The sequence below is a fragment of the Podarcis muralis genome, chromosome 14 (genome assembly GCF_964188315.1).
Source record: "Podarcis muralis chromosome 14, rPodMur119.hap1.1, whole genome shotgun sequence".
NCBI classification, from domain to species: domain Eukaryota; kingdom Metazoa; phylum Chordata; class Lepidosauria; order Squamata; family Lacertidae; genus Podarcis; species Podarcis muralis.
This window is the reverse complement of record NC_135668.1, coordinates 46,734,563-46,751,945: the sequence shown is the minus strand read 5'-3', so window position 1 is coordinate 46,751,945 and position 17,383 is coordinate 46,734,563. Positions and strand designations below refer to the sequence as shown.

General features: G+C 46.7%; 1 protein-coding gene across 2 annotated transcripts in view; it reads right to left on the bottom strand.

Annotated features, from left to right (window-relative positions):
- Positions 1-17,088, bottom strand: part of MYH11 (myosin heavy chain 11) — an 87,836-nt gene extending 70,748 nt beyond the window's left edge. For both annotated transcript variants that reach the window (XM_028705395.2, XM_028705396.2), the window contains exons 1-3: positions 16,933-17,088; positions 11,359-11,720; positions 5,101-5,257 (exon numbers count right to left, since the gene is read on the bottom strand). In XM_028705395.2, coding sequence (XP_028561228.2) covers positions 5,101-5,257; positions 11,359-11,703 — 502 coding nt within the window. In that variant the 5' untranslated portion in view covers positions 11,704-11,720; positions 16,933-17,088. The remainder of the gene's footprint in view (positions 1-5,100; positions 5,258-11,358; positions 11,721-16,932) is intronic.
- Positions 17,089-17,383: the final 295 nt, after the last annotated feature.

The following is a 17,383-nucleotide window of genomic DNA, read 5'->3' as shown; positions in this document are numbered from 1 at the left end:
GTTTTTGAGCACAATTCAAAGCATTGGTGCTGACCTTTAAAACCCTAAACAGCCTCGGCCCAGTAGACCTGAAGGAGCGTCTCCATCCCTATCGCTCAGCCTGGACACTGAGGTTGAGGTCTGAGGGTCTTCTGGTGGGTCCCTCACTGCGAGAAATGAGGTTACAGGGAACCAGGCAGAGGGACTTCTTGGTAGTGGCACCCTCCCTGTGGAGGTTGATAAAGAACTATCTGAAGGAGATAAAGAACTATCTGAAGGCAGCCCTGTATCAGGAGGTTTTCAACACTTGATGTTTTTATTATATTTTTAGATATGCTGTAAGCTGCCCAGAGTGGCTGGGGAAACCCAACCAGATGGGCGGGGTATAATTATCATCATCATCATCGTTCTCCTTTCTCCACACCTAAGATACTTTTAGACACCTCTACCATGTCCATCCCCATTGCTCACTTCCCCCCCCCAAAAAAACCTTTAAAAAAACCCAAGTGATTTCCTCATAAGGCAGCTGTTCTAGACCAGTGGTATAGCATGGTGAGGTGGGTCACAGGCCACGCTACGCCACTTCTCCAGACCCCTGATCCTTTGAATCTAAGCATTTCCTGTATTCTACAGCATCCTTTTCCTGGCAGAACTGTACCCAGTATTCCAAATGTGGTTACATCATATAGGTAAAAAGGTAAAAGACCCCTGGATGGTTAAGTCCAGTCAAAGGCGACTATGGGGTTACGGCGCTCAATTTGCTTTCAGGCTGAGGAAGCTGGCGTTTGTCCACAGACAGCTTTCTGGGTCATGTGGCCAGCAGGACTAAACCACTTCTGGCGCAACGGAACACAGCAGTGCCTACTTATCTACTTGCACTGGTGTGCTTTTGAACTGATAGGTTGGTAGGAGCTGGGACAGAGCAACGGGAGCTCACCCTGTCGCGGGGATTCGAACTGCCGCCCTTCTGATCAACAAGTCCAAGAGGCTCAGTGGTTTAGACCACAGCGCCACTCGCATCCTATCCCATATTACATCCAGAGCAATAGTCCCCATTTGCCTGGATCCCTCCCTTCCTGCAGTTCCATATTAAGAACACACAGATATAGAAAGCTGCCTTATGCTTGGCCAGGCCATTGGTCAATTTAACTTAGTACTGTTTACACTGACTGGCAGCAATGGCTGCCCAGGGTTTCAGGCAGGGGACGTTCCCAATCCTATCTGGAGATGTTGGGGACTGAATCTGGAACATGCAAGGAGGATGCTCTACTGTTAAGCTACACTCCTTCCCCAACTGCTCTCTGGAGGCAAAGAGGCTGCGTTCAACACACAGAGACCACTTTAACTAGGAGGAAGTTACATGTTTACTCACAGAGCAGCTGCATTTGCTGCGTCTGAACAAAAGGACGTAACTTTAAGCAATGCTTCTGAGCATCGTGCTGGAGACTCACACAGCTGTATATTTTTAGCTGCTTAATTAGACTTCTGTGTTTTATACGCATTCAGATCCTTTAAAACCTTCCAGTTGTATATAGCAGTTGTTAGTATATCTTGGCAGTAAATCTATGTGAAGGATAGCAGCCGAAACAAAACAAAAAAAATTAAACCGAGTGAAAATTACAACCGTAATTCAGACACTCAGAGGAGGGAGCTAGGCAGAGGAAGCAAAACAGCCCCAGTTCGGAAGCTCAAATGTGCTCAACCTGTTTGTCCGTTTTGAAGCGCCCGAATGCTGACAGATGATGAAACAATCCAGATGTAGGCAAAGAAAGAAGGGACAAAGCAGAGAGCGGGGGGGGGGGGAGTGGAAGATGGAGATGGACAGAAGCAAAACAGAGACTGCCCATTTTTTGGCAAGCTTATTTCCTCTTGGCCAAATCAAGACCCATTCTATAGGACCAAGTTTCCCAAAGATCCAAAAGATGAAACGCATTTGCTGTTGTGAATGTTGCCTGCACTTGGAGGTGGGATTGGGGGAGAAATACGGTTTCGGTTGCATTTTAACGAGAAACGGCCTAATTTGCACTTCTTGAACTAATACGTGAGCCGAAGCACAGCTCTCCTTTGACACTCACAATTCTCCAGGTGACACAGAGATGCATTAGGGGAAATTCGCTGCAAAAAAACCCCAAGTATCTCAGTTAAAATTGCATGCAATGTCTTCATCGGGAGAAACTCGCGAGAAAACTCTGGCAATTTTTCATGAAGATGTTTTTGATTTTTAAAAACAAATTGCACACTGCTGCAGAAATGTGGGGAACTAGATTTAAGGTGGGGGCAGTGGAAATGAGAGGAACTGAAATGGACAGCTTCATCCTTCCCCAGTTGGAGGGTGAATTACTTGCAGAAATATATACATTAGTCCAAACAGCATAGGAGAAATTTGCCATTTTTCTAAACTGAAAAAGGCCCATATACTGTAGCTCAGGGGCCTTAGGCAACCTAAGGCCTGGGGGCCGGATGCGGCCCAATCACCGTCTAAATCCGGCCCACGGATGGCCCAGGAATCAGCATGTTTTTGCTATTTATTTTGCGTTTTTGTTTTTGGGGCTTTTTCGGTTCATTTGTTTTTGTGACTGTGTGGATCCCAGTTCAGCTACTGATTGATTGATTGATTGATTGATTGATTGATTGTGTGACTGCAGAAATGGATAAAAGCCCCCCATCCGAACAATGACTATCATCAGTGCAGGGAAGAAAAACATTAAATTTTCATTTTTATCATCTACAATACTGTCTTGTTTATTTTATAGTACAGTACATTGATCATTGCTTTCATTTTATGGATCAATGGTCTCGCTAGATAGTAAAATCCATGTTAAATTGCTGCTTTAAGGGGTTGTTTTTAAAAGTCTGGAACGGATTAATCCATTTTGCATTACTTTCTACGGGAAAGCGTGCCTTGGTTTTGGAATGCTTTGGTTTTGGAAGGGACTTTCGGAACGGATTAAGTTTGTGAACCAAGGTACCACTGTAGACCAAGTCTCACTGAAAGCCTTTCTGGCTAAAGGGTGGGGTTGTAGACATAGTTAATAAAAAAATAAATAAAATAACTTTTGCAATTCATCAGGGAGTCACATAAGGAGGAAACACTCTCTTGGGAACCTCAGCAGCAACCGGGGCGCCAGATGCCACAGTCCCGATGGCTCAAGTTCTGGACTTTGTCATCCCTGCAGCCCAGTTCTGACTGGCAGCAGCTGCCTTATATGTTGGGCAGGAGTCTAGAAAGATGAAATTCACAAATGCACCAGAGGTGAGGCTGATAAACATGGGGGTTCTGATGACTTCTAGCTACTGGGAAAGGCCAGTTCAGTGGCAGGGCATCTGGTCTGCATGCAGAAGATCCCAGGTTCAGTCCCCGACAACTCTGGTCTGAAACCCCGGATGATTGCTGCCAGTCGGAGTGGACAATATGGAGCTTGATGGACCAATGGTCTTGACTCAGTATAAGGCAGCGTCTGATACTCCCATGTTCCCAGACGGCAGAGTGACTGCCTCCACCAGTCCACGGGGAGCACCTCTCCATGCCCCTATTAGCCAAAACTATTTGCGAAGCATTCGACCCTGCCCACACGCCTGGCCCAGATGGGCAAAAGGAGAGGAGCGTTCCCTTTTTGAGTCAGATGGTGGATGGCAGACAGTGCCAAAGGATTCCTAGGAATGTTTTTGGAAGCCCGTCTTGCCCCCAAGTCGTGAAGCAAAGACAGGAGCTAGGGCTGGCCCCTTACGGTGCTGTGGGTGGAAAAGGCAAACCTCAGGAACTGGTGCAAGGACTAGGAATAGACGGATCTGGCAATTTCAGTTTCTCGTTTTTCCAGTCCTAAATTCAGTTCTCTACATTGCTACACCTGCTTTCAGTTTCTTTTATTAAAAAAAAAAAAACCTCAGGGAAAATTTTCAGCATTCACATTTTCTCTAATATTCAGATTTTTGCAAGCAATTTCTGCTAATATAGTGCATTTCCTGTGTTACTATCGATAATACACACACTTTCCAAGAATGCACACATTTTGCTCACTTTACCAGTACAGTCAGACCTTGCAAGTCGAACGGAATCCGTTCCAGAAGTCCATTCAACTTCCAAAATGTTTGAAAACCAAATCGTGGCTTCTGATTGGCTGCAGGAAGCTGCTGCAGCCAATCAGAAGCCACGGAAGCCCTGTCAGACATTCGGGATCCAAAAGAACGTTCGCAAACCGAAACAATCACTTCCAGATTTGCAGCATTCAGGAGCCAAAACGTCCGAGCTCCAGGGCATTCGGGATCCAAGCTATGGCTGTATTGTTTATTCCAATTGGCGACAGGCTGAGAGAGATCCTTTCCAACTCTGCTACCTCCTGAGATCCCTTTCAATGTGATCATCGGCAGAGGCCCTTCCCCATGTGCTACCTCCAAGGGAGGCCTGGAGGGTGGCAATTTGTGCATGGGCTTTTTAGTGGTGGCTCCCCATTTGTGGATTGCTCTTTCCAGGGAAGCATACCTGCCACCATCATAGTCAGCTTTTAGGGATGAAACTAAGACATTCTTGTCTGTCCAGGCTTTCCTCCTTACCTTGGACCACACTGTAGTGTGATTTCTGGCCTGTTTTGTGGCGGTTATCTTTACCTGAACACAGGATTTGTCCTTGTTATGGTTGGATGAGCACTTTTTAGGAAATTTGCTCTGCTGCAGTTTCCTGATGTATTTCGATGTTCTTTTTTTGTTAATGATTGGCAAGCTGTTTCGTATTCCATGGGCTCGTAAGTCCCTTTGAGCCATCATCTTGCAGAAAGCAAGGAATAAATGCAAATAATCATGGAACCCGGGACCTTCCGAATGTAACGCATGTTCCCTACCACTGTGTGCTATGGGTCCATCGGCATCAGAGACCTGATACCACAGCCAGACCACTACTCCATGTAGCTCAGTGCTGTCTGCTCTGACTGGCAGCTTCTCCCTTAGAGAGAAGGACCTCTGGCGATGCCAAAAACTGAACCCAAGACCCTCTCTGCAGGGGCTCCACCAAAGTGCTATATCGCCCATCACTTTCTGGGGCCTACTTTTGGCCAGATAAAGTTGGCACAACATTTTCCACGTGGTATTTATTTTTGTGACACTTAGAAAGAAGTTGCCCAGCCTTACCTTGCATCATACTCCTGTAGGCTGTGTCGGCGATGGCATAAATATGTGGGGGCATCTCGTGACGTTTCTTCCCTTTGTACATGTCGATAATCTTCTCTGAATAGATCGGCAGTTGCTTGTATGGGTTTACCACCACGCAGAAGAGACCTGAGTAAGTCTGTAAAGGGAGTAAACGTACCAACAATGTGACGTGGGTTTTGTTTTTTTAGAAGCTCCCTACATTCCCTTACGTGGGTGGTGCTGTGGTCTAAACCACTAAGCCTAGGGCTTGCCAATTGGAAGGTTGGCGGTTCGAATCCCCGCTATGGGGTGAGCTCCAGTTGCTCGCTCCCTGCTCCTGCCAACCTAGCAGTTCGAAAGCACACCAGTGCAAGTAGATAAATAGGTACCGCTGTGGCAGGAAGGTAAACGGCATTTCCGTGCGCTGCTCTGGTTTCTCCAGAAGCAGCTTTGTCATGCTGGCCACATGACCCAGAAAAACTGTCTCTGGACAAACACCAGCTCCCTCGGCCACTAAAGCGAGATGAGCACCGCAACCCCAGAGTCATTCACGACTGGTCCCTTTACCTTTACCCTTAATAGTCCTTTCCTTTCCTCCCTCAACAGAGCTGCAGTTTTGTGAGGGGAGGTAAAGAATCGCTAGCAACATTCTCAACCAAATTACAGTACCCAGAATCCTTTGGGGGGGGGAGCCATGACAGTTCAAGGGATATGAAACTGGTCTAAGTTAAGAGTGTGTGGGGTCAACCAAAATGATCAAGAGGATGGAACAACGAAGGTTGCAGTGTTGGGGGACGTTTTAGTTTAGAGGAAAGGTGTGTAAGATGTAATGTGAAAGCGGACCCTCCAAGTGTCCCTATTTTCCAGGGACATTCCTGGATTTACAGAAGCCGTCCCAGTTTCTGATTTCACCTCAGAATGTTCGTTTTTACTTAGGATGTCCCTATTTTCATTGGAGAAATGATGGAGGATATGGAGTTATGCAACCCCCGAGCCAAGGAGATAAGTAACTCTCCAACTTTTAGGAGACATCCGAAGGCAGCCCTGTTTAGGGAAGTTTCTTAATGTTTAATATCTTACTGTGTTTTTATATGTGTTGGAAGCCGCCCAGAGTGGCTGCGGCAATCCAGTCAGATGGGAGGGGAAGAAGAAGAAAGAAGAAAGAAGAAAGAAGACAGAAGAAAGAAGAAAGAAGAAGAAGAAGAAGAAGAAGAAGAAGAAGAAGAAGAAGAAGAAGAAGAAGTCCCTATTTTCACCAGAGAAACATTGGAAGGAACGTTATAGAAATTTATAAAATTATGCATGATGCAAAGAAAAGAAAGGTTTCTCCCTCTGTCATAACACTAGACCTCAGGGGCATCCAATAAAGCATAGCTGTCAAGTGTCCCTTATTTGAAGGGACAGTCCCTTATTCCAGCACCATGTCCCGCTGCTGTCCCTTATTGATGGATGTCCCTTAAATGTCCCTTAAATTTCAAAGGAAGCAGCTCCTCTCTCTCCCTCCCTGCCGGCCAGGGAGGAGGGAGGCTCCAACTGTGTTGCTTGGCTGTGTTGCTCACCCAATAAGAAGTCTAAGAAAGACTGGGGAGTGAAGCTTGCATGCCTCGTGTGTGGCTAGTTAATGCAAGCTGAGGGGTTTTTTGAATGCTGGACGCCATTTTGTTGCACGTGCTGCTGCAAACTTTGCAGTGCAAAGCCAGGCCGGGGAGCCATCTGAAGTTGAGGCTGCATAGGCCTTGTGGTGCATGTATTCAGTTGAACCTCTGGTTACAAAGTTGGTTCTCGAAGCTACCAGCATGAGTTTGACCAGACTGCAGGAGGACAGGAAGACTGGAGTGCCTAGAACAGGTGAGGCTGCAGGTCCCTTATTTTGGCTGCTGGTCCCTTATCTGCAAGGCTGCTGGTCCCTTATTTTCAAATCTGTAAGTTGACAGCTATGCCAATAAAGCAGAATGTTGGAAGATTCGGGACAGACAAAGATTACTTTTTCACACACTTCATAGTTAAACGATGGTGGGGTTGCCGTATGTCCAGGAAAACCTGATCATGTCCTCTTTTGGGGAGGCAACATGCCCATCCAGACGGATTTTTACATTTTAAAGGAAATGTCCGTTTTGGGGGCCTCGGGCTCGGCCTGTGCGGCCACACCTGCATCCACACGCCTATTTCCACAGCTCAAGCTAGCAGCGTCTCAGGCTGCCCTGTTTTTTGCTCTTCAAGAGAGGGCAACCCTATTTATGGAGCTCTCACCTGCAGGAGGCAACAAGGCCACGACCCTGCCTGACTTTTAAAAAGGACTGGTCAAATGCATGGAGAATAAGCAATCGGTGGCTAGTAGACAGTTTGGCTAAACTCTGACTCCACCAACAGAGGTGTGATGCTTCTGAATAGCAGTTATTGGAAACCACAGGAGGGAAGACTTCGTCTTGTGTTCGAATCCTGGATGTGGGTTTCCCCGGGCATCGGCTTGGCCACTGTGGGAAGAGGATGCTGGAACAGATGGACCATTGGCCTGATCCAGGAGACCTCTCCATGTGTGTGTATTTGACTGAGTTGACAATCGCGTTGTCGCCCATTTACTGCAGTCCAGTCAGCAAAGGACTCTTGCAGGAGGAAGCTAAATAAACCTCTTTCATTTCTTTTGTATCGCAGCAATTATGCACAGGGGGACGCGGGTGGCGCTGTGGGTAAAATCTCAGCGCCTAGGACTTGCCGATCGCATGGTCGGCGGTTCGAATCCCCACAGCGGGGTGTGCTCCCGTTGCTCGGTCCCAGCGCCTGCCAACCTAGCAGTTTGAAAGCACCCCCGGGTGCAAGTAGATAAACAGGGACCGCTTACCAGCGGGAAGGTAAACGGCGTTTCCGTGTGCTGCGCTGGCTCGCCAGATGCAGCTTGTCACGCTGGCCACATGACCCGGAAGTGTCTGCGGACAGCGCTGGCTCCCGGCCTATACAGTGAGATGAGCGCACAACCCTAGAGTCTGGCAAGACTGGCCCGTACGGGCAGGGGTACCTTAATTATGCACAGCGGCAAACAACTTGATACCCGCACCTACAAGATATAGGGGTAGCCAAGCCGTGGCCCCTCCAAAGGTTCTTGGGCTCAAACTCCCAGCAGCTCCAGCCAGCAGTGCCAACGGTCAGTGATGATGGGAACCGTAGCCTAACAATATCTAGAGTGCACAGGTTAGCCAGCAATGCTTAAGAACATAACAAAGGCCTGTCCCATAACTACAGTTCTCTTTTCCCATGGCTCCGTTTAGACACCACGGCTAGCCTTGCCCTCTGCGAATTTGTCCGATCCCCCTACTAAAATGGGCTGCCGCCATCACTGTTTCTTGTGGCAGTGAGTTCCATAGTTCAGCTACATGAAGTGGTGTCTGTCCTGAATTTCCTATCCTTCAGCTTCGTTGGAGGAGCCCAGTGGGTTCCAGGGAGGGAGTTTGATCATGTCTTTCTCCCACAGTAGAATTTTACCATCACACATGTCAGGAACAACAAAGGCCTGTGTTGCAACATGAGAAGCTTAAGATCATTGCCAACAGTAAGAGCACACATACTGTTCTAGGATAACCATGCAGGTTTTTTTTATTATGCACTACTTCACACATTTTTTTCAGGGGTGACCCCTGACATATATTTCCCCCACATCTTCCTCCCTTCTATCTCTCTTCTTCCCCAAGCATCTGTGCAAAATTTGGCATCAAGGCACCTGGTTCAGGCACCCACCGAGGGCATTTCTGCAACAACTCCAATTCTCTCCACCGCCACCCCCAGTTTTCTTAATCTCTTATTAAAGCTCCCAAGTATGTAATTATACAAAAACCATCCGAGGCTGACCTTTTAAATCAACTCACTATGTCCTTGAGCACAGATTTGAAGCCTGGGGTTTCCCTTTCTTGACCATATTAGGAGACGGCCCAAACTTTTCACACAAACTAAACACTTTATATGGCATGAAAGCAAATGCAGAAATATCTGTTGGCAGCGCTGAGGACCAGAACAGCTCAGATGCCCTGGGCTGAACTGCATAGGTTCAGTAAGTCCGTAGCAACTCATTCTTCAGGGCTCTGTTTTGGCTCTGAAGGGGGGTTTGCTTTTTTTTTTTTTTTTCTTCTCCAGAAGAGCAGAGTACATCCTACCTTCAAGGACTGTCAGCCTACGCTGGGCCTGTTTACAGAATCAATCCAGCCTGGGCAATTGTCACAGCTAAATCCACAATGGCAGGTGATGAGGGCTTTAGCTCGCCTTACTTGCAAGCATCCCAGAAATATCTTGCTGGCTGCTCCGACTACACTAAACAAACCTCTTGGTCCAATCCACAGGGGGCTGGACTAGATGATCCTCAGGTCCCTTCCAACTCTACAATTCTGTGATGGTTGGATACTCCCATTCTATGTGTACATTCTATGTGTATAATAATAAATTATTAGACAGCATCTTAAAAAGCAGAGACATCACCTTGCCAACAAAGGTCTGTATTGTTAAAGCTATGGTTTTCCCAGTAGTGATGTATGGAAGTGAGAGCTGGATCATAAAGAAGGCTGATCACCGAAGAATGGATGCTTTTGAATTATGGTGCTAGAGGAGACTCTTGAGAGTCCCATGGACTGCCAGAAGATCAAACCTATCCATTCTGAAGGAAATCAGCCCTGAGTGCTCACTGGAAGGACAAATCGTGAAGCCAAGGCTCCAATACTTTGGCCACCTCATGAGAAGAGAAGACTCCCTGGAAAAGACCCTGATGTTGGGAAAGATGGAGGGCACAAGGAGACGGGAACGACAGAGGACGAGATGGCTGGACAGTGTTCTTGAAGCTACCAGCATGAGTTTGACTAAACTGCGGGAGGCAGTGGAAGACAGAAGTGCCTGGCGTGCTCTGGTCCATGGGGTCACGAAGAGTCGGACACGACTAAACAACTCAACAACTAATTGTTATTATTATTGCACAGCCTCAGTCTGGCCTCAGGCATAGTTTTAGCACTGAAACATACTTGTTTGCCCTGCCTGGTGACCTTAACAGGGAGAGAGACAGGGTTGCACAGTGGCTGTTAACACCTTTGAAAATTGCAGGTTTTGAATGCTGTGTGTGTGTGTGTGTGTGTGTGTGTGTGTGTGTGTGTGTGTGTGATTTAACTGCTTTGCTGTTTGCCGACCGGAGGAAAGGCATGATAGGTGTTAAATTAATAAATAAAACAAAACCCAACAACTCCCAATCACAAATTGAAAGGCAAAAGCCTTTGGATCCAATTCAAGGTGCTCAGTTTAGTATTTAGAGCCATATATGACTCAGGCACCAAAGATGTGAAACAGCACTCCCTTCCCTACAGACCCTCTTGGGTGCTAATACTGGTGAAGTGGTACTTCCACCGGCCTCCGAAGCTCAGAGTGGGGTGGCCTGGGAAAAGTTAATTCTCTGTGGCAGCCCCTAAGATATGGCAGCCATCTTCAAATATCTGAAGAGCCGTCATATGGAAGAGGGGGAAAGTTTTCTTTTGAAGGGTAGGACTCGAACCAATGACTTCAAGCTACGAGAAAGGAGATTCCGACTCAACATCAGGAAGAACTTTCTGAAAGTAAGAACTGCCCAACAGTGGAACTATCTCCCTCAGGAGGTTGTAGGCTCTCCTTCCTTGAAGGACTTCAAGCAGAGGTTGGAGGGCCATCTGTCATGGATGCTTTGGTTTAAATTCCTGCATTGCAGGGGGTTGGACTGGACGACCCTGGGGGTCCCTTCAAACCCTACGAACCCTAAAGCCTTCTCGGTGGTGGCACCCGCTGTGTGGAACGCCCTCCCACCAGATGTCAAAGAGAACAACAACTACCAAACTTTTAGGAGACATCTGAAGGCAGCCCTGTTTAGGGAAGCTTTTAATGCTTGATGTATTACTGTATTTTAATATTTGGTTGAAAGCCACCCAGAGTGGCTGGAGAAGCCCAGCCAGATGGCCAGGGTATAAATAATAAATTATTATTATTATTATTACGATTCTAGGGTTCTATTATTGTAAACTGTGGAACTCCCTCCCCAGAGAGGTCCTCCTGGCACCTTCACGACACAGCTTCTGGCAACTGGGTGAAGACACACCTCTTTTTGACCCTTGAGATCTGTATTTTCCCACTTCACTGTTATGATTTAAAGCTGTTTTAAACTGTTTCAGATACCGTGTTGTGATGTTGTGACCTGCCTCAGGGCGAGTGACAAATCGCCACCACAACAGGTGGCGCATGCAGCCCACGGACCAAATGCAGACTTACGTAAATGAGGCCAGAGAAGTATCTCTCTCTGAGGTTGTGCAGGACGGAGGCTTCGTTGAGGCAGGTCAGCTCGGCCATGTCTTCCACCTTGGAGAACTTGGGGGGGTTCATCTTCTGAATGTCGTCCTTGCTGCAAGTCACCTTCTTCCCATTCTCCGCTAGCTCCACCAGCACCTCGTCCCCTTTCTCCTCCTTGATGCTGGCCGCCTCAAAGCCATGCTTCTCGGATGGGATCCACACAAGCTTTTTGGCCGACCAGTCCGCCTGCGCCACTGTGCTGTTGAGGATGTTCTTGTCCACAAAGAGGAACTTCTCGTCATCGCTCAGTTGGCCTTTCTGTGCCATTTTGACTTAATGGGCACCTGAGAGAAATAGTTAAAAAAAAAAAGTTTTAAAATTATTGTTGTTGTTGTTGTTAATTGAATTTATATACAGTGGTACCTCAGGTTAAGTACTTAATTCGTTCCGGAGGTCCGTTCTTAACCTGAAACTGTTCTTAACCTGAAGCACCACTTTAGCTAATGGGCCTGCTGCTGCTGCTGTGCCGCCGGAGCACGATTTCTGTTCTCATCCTGAAGCAAAGTTCTTAACCTGAAGCACTATTTCTGGGTTAGCGGAGTGTGCAACCTGAAGCGTATGTAACCTGAAGCATATGTAACCTGAGGTACCACTGTACTGCCCTATACCCGGGGGTCTCAGGGCAGTTCACAGAATAAAATCAAGATATAAAACCACAAAATACATAATGAAAATAAAAACGACAACCCAATAGCCCCCCCCCCCGGCAAGAATAAAATATTTTAAAAAGGGCATAGGATGTAAATCGGATCAACCAAAGGCCTGGTTAAAAAGGAACGTTTTTGCCTGGTGCCTAAAGGTGTCTAATGAAGGCACCAGGTGAACTTCCCTGGGGAGAGTATGCCACAGACGGGGAGCCACTGCAGAGAAGGCCCCGCTCTCGTGTTTCCACCCTCCGGATCTCTCAGGGAGAAGGCACACGAAGGAGGGCCTCAGAAGATCAACTCAAGTGCTGGGTAGGTTCATATGGGAAGAGGCAGTCCTTGAGGTATGGCGGTCCTGAGCCGTTTAAGGCTTTATAGGTCAAAACCAGCACTTTGAATTGGGCCCAGAAACTAATTGGTAGCCAGTGCAGTCGGACCAGGATCGGTGTAATATGCTCAAACCGTCTTGCTCCGGCAACAAAAAATAATTTTGCACAACTTAGTTCAGCAACCTGGTGCACCCTCTAGGTGCTTATGACTACAACTCCCATACTGTAGCTGGGATGGCTCAATCGGCAGAGCATGGGTCTCTTAACCTCAGGGTCATGGGTTTGAGTCCCGTGTTGGGCAAAAGATTCCTGCATTACGGGGGGGTTGGTCTAGATGACTCTGGTGGTCCCTTCCAATTCTATGATATTCTTCTTTTATGTTTATTAAGTGTTTGGGGGGAAACCTGATAAACTTTTCAAGTCCATCGGGACTGAAAACAATCACGATGAACTACGGAGGAGCGTTAAGATATTTAACATGGATATTTCAAACCATTCAATCTCTCCAAAGCTTTCTGTGAATTTGTGAGCTTGGTCCTCTCTGTACAAGAGGAAAAGGTTGCCAAGAGGCAACAGAAGGATAATGGGTCGAATTTCTCTTTGGCGGCACGTAAATGAGACGTCTGTTTTTCTGCTAGTCCAACAGTTCAAACACCGGCAGGCCCACCTTAAGTTTTTATGAGATACCCGCTTCTTTTTGAGATAGTGACACATTGTTGAGAGGGAGGGTGTCTTGTGCGATGTGGCCTTCACAGCCACGAGTGCCGCTTCAGCATATTTTGAAATTTATTTGCTTTATTAATTAAATCTGCAGCCTGCGCTTGGGGTTTTCTCTTTTGAAAGTAGGACCTACACCACACAAACTGTCGCCGAACGGAGTGGGAGGGGGGGTGGCCGAAAGAGATCGCCCGGCCGCCTTCCTTTTAAACTGACCGAGCTTCAAAGGCGAACCCAGATCCCCGTAACTAAAGAGTCCAAGTCGTTTGCAAAGCTCCCTGGATCTGTTTGCGAGAGGTCCACGTAGGCTACCATATATGGGCATGTTCTGCTCATTACTAGCCGATCGGCCAAAAAAGAAAAAAAGGAAATCCAACGATAACAAGTTCAAAACAAATACCTTTTAGGGAATAACGAAGTCCTTTGCCATGTCGGGCAATTAAAAAAATGGTACCGTTCGTGTATGAGACAGCGTGGCTGATGAGTCTAATCAGACAAGTCGATATTTTGAGGAGGACAGGACCTGAGGGGGCCACCGTCAAGAAGACACTGGGAATTAACGCGTCTCTCAAAACCTCGACTTGCATGTTTGGTGCCGAGTCAGCGAAAGAGAGGCGTTTTTCGGACAGATGGTTTTTGCCCTCAGAGTTTTTTGAGGTTCTTTTCTCTCACATATCTGTCCTCCCTTGCAGGGTGGGTGTTGCCAGCCGCTTCAAGCAAGCACCCGGGGGGGTGCTCCTGAGGCAAATTTGCATATGCTAAGGTATGCTAATTTGCCTCTGGGCAAATTAAGATGGCAGGCAGCTGGGGTCTTGCCAGCTTTGCAAGTGCGCCCGGCCGCCCTGTAAACTATTAAAAAACCTGTAAACTCTATTAAAAAAAGAGAGAGAGCTTTTACAAAAGAGAGGGGAAAGAGAAGGAGAACATGTCGCTGATGTACTCCCTGACAATGCTCCTGCTCTGAGGCACTGCTTAATAAAGGGCACATCGGCCATTATGCAACGTATTTAAAGGAATATCCTAGCATTTGAATAGTTATGGTTTCCCCAGCCCAAAGGATCCTGGGAACTATAGTTTGTTGTGGGTGCTGAGTGTTGTTCGGAGGCCCCTATTCTACACACATCCCAGCTACAAATCCCACAGTGTTTTCACAATTAATCCCTCTTCAATGGGAACTGTAGCATTGTGGGAGGAATAGGAATCTCCCGACAATTCTCAGCGCCCTTAACAAACTACGGCTCCCAGGTTTCTTTGTGGGAAGCCATGACGGTTAAAGTGGCATCACAGAGCTTCAAATGTTTCGTGTGGATGTGGCGGAGGATTACACAAAATGAATCTTTTAGGTTTGCTTCAGGTGCTACACTTTTCAGGTGTTCAACCTAAAAAGAATTTAATGAACGAAGGAGAAAAACACACACCAGTTTGTTTCTGGGCCCAATCCAAGGTGCTCATGTCAGCGTTTAAATCCCCAAGCAGCTTAGGCCCTGAATACCTGAAAGACATACGCTCCAACGTTTCTCTGATGAAAATAGGGACGTCCCATTCCCTAATGATAATTTATACCCTGCACATCTTAATGGGTTGCCCCAAGCCACTCTGGGCAGCTTCCAACATATGTAAAGCGTAAAACATAAACAACAACAACAACTTCCCTAAACAGGGCTGCCTTCAGACGACTCGGAGGTTGGATAACTCCACACCCTCCAACATTTCTCCAATGAAAATAGGGACATCCTAAGGAAAAGCGGGACATTTTGGGATCAAATCAGAAACCGGGACGGCTTCTCTAAATCAGGGACGTCCCTGGAAAATAGGGATACTTGGAGGGTCTGCCAGAAAGACCACCTCCTTCCTTATAGACACCTGAAATGTATATTTTTAAGACCCATCCTAGTCCGATTATAAATGACTTTATCTGATTTCAATCTCGCATTTTTAAATTGCTGTAACCTGACTGTGGAGGAGGACAATGATGGTGATGATGATGACAAGAATATAGCCACAGAGCTAAGAGGGAGACCAGAGTTCAAATCCCCACTCAGCCATGAAGCTCCCTGGGTGACCAGTCACTGTGCCTCTCAGCCTGTCCTGCCTCACAGGGTTGTTGTGGGGGGTTATATGAGGGGGGGGACCACATAGGCCCCCTTGAGTGCTCCCTTGAGCAAAAGGAGAGCTATCAATGCAGTAAATATATAACAAAGAGTGGCTGCAGCTTCTTGTCAATGGGGAGCTCAGCTGCAAGCCCCGCTGTGGCCATGTAACAGCATGTGGAATTGCTCTTCTGTCGAGAAGGCTTGTGAGCATCATCTGCTACCACCCCCAATTGCTGTTGCTTTCCTTTACTGCCATCTACTGACTTTCCCCTTCCTTTGACTTGAAGCTTTAAGACTTTCCTTTGCCTTATTTGTCCTTCTGAGGATGAAACAAAACAAACCAGTAACCAAATGTCACCAGAAAAAAAGGACGCCCTTGGAGCTGCCTCAGCTCCTTCAGGACAGATCTGACTTTTTAACCTTTTAAAAAGCAAAAGGAAAAAGAAGAAAAAAACAGGTTTTTGCTTGACTATGAGCATCTCTCCTGTAAGGTAGGGCCTTATCATGCATGACAACGAAGGGATGGGGTGGAGTGTGGGGATAGAAAGCCAATTCAGTTTACATTTAAAGGCGACGTTAACAAATGCACATTTTCCTAAACCAAACCGAGGGACAGCCACTGATCAAAACCCTCACCCTTCTGAGTTTTGCAGTGCAGTCTTCCAACCAAGCAGTGTTAGGCTAAAGTATGCACATATTGGTGAATATTATGTCGGAAATGTGTATATTTGTCAACGCTGCATGCAAGAAATATATTTATTCTGAAAAATTGGCACTAAAATGCTGAGGGGTTTTTTTTTAGGCTGCAAATTGTTGCAGAGGCACAGAGAACTGAATTTAGGGGGGAAATGAGAAACTAAGAAAACTGAAAATTGAGAGATAACTCTCATGCCTGCTGACAGCCTTCCCCAACTTGTTGCCTGCCAGATTTTATTGGACTCCAACTCCCGCCGGTCCCAGCCTTCATGTCCGATGGTTAAGGAGGCTGGGAGTTGTAGCCCAACAACCTCTGGAGAGCGACAGGTCAAGGAAAAGCTGGTATTTATGCCACAATCCAAGATCAAACGAGTAGATGGCTTGAGTACATTTGCATCACAATCTCCGATTCATATGGGGAATTTGAACCATCTGTGGGACTCATTCATCACTGTAATAACTGGCAACAAATCCTTTCTCATGTCAGTAGCTTGTTAAAAGGCAATTTGCCAAGATGAAAAATGTCAAAATTCAGTTACCTGCCATGAATGATTTCTCAGCATATGTTTTCTTTTTAAGAAAGCTGCAGCTGAATCTCTGCTTCTTAAAGCCTCGTATAACATAATTAACTCTGCAAAGATTTTCATTCTTAACCTTGTCCCTATACATGAAAGGCACACCTTGCCTCCGAGTGGTTTTGGTAAGAACAATTACTTAGCCATTTAAGAATATTACACCCTTCCTCCTTACAAATTGCATTTTAGAAACAGACAAAACCCACCCTAAAAAAAGCAGTAGCAAATCTCCAGGAAGTTTAGCTCACTGGTTACCCACCTGCTAAAGAAAGTTCTATATGCCAAGCCATGGCGGTTTCTACATCTGCCCCAAAGGAAACTTCCTAACTGCATCTTACAAAGAGGAGCAATTAATTTCAGGCTGATAGCAGAGCTCGCTTTGAACTCACAGCAGCGCTGGCTTAAGCAGGAGAACTCATTTGCTGTCAAAAAGAGTACTTACAGGGGTCCAATTGGGAAAGCAGAAAATGTCTTGGGAGAGTCCGGAACTGATACTGCTAACAGCTGGGGCAGACCAAGGCTGCTCTCCCTTTGCAACCTCCCTATATAGAGGCGGACTGACTCCCATGGGGAGGGTCCCCAGAGACCGCCCCCTGCTGGAAAACCCTGACAGTACCTGGGGGGGGGGGGCTAACAAATAAAGAAACTGTCTGTACATTCTTATGTTCAGTTTTAAGCTGTGGCTAAAACAGATCTCATTACCACCTCCCAATAAATTGGGGTTTCTGTCTTTTGTTCGTCATGGCTTGCGGGAGAAGTTTGTGTGATGTCTCAGAAATTATCAGACTCCTCTCTCACTTTTTAATAAGCCATTTCCCAGAAATAATGGGGGGGGGGGTATTTGGTCTGCAAAGCAGCAATATGACCCTTCTTAACTCCTTCTCGATTTCTCA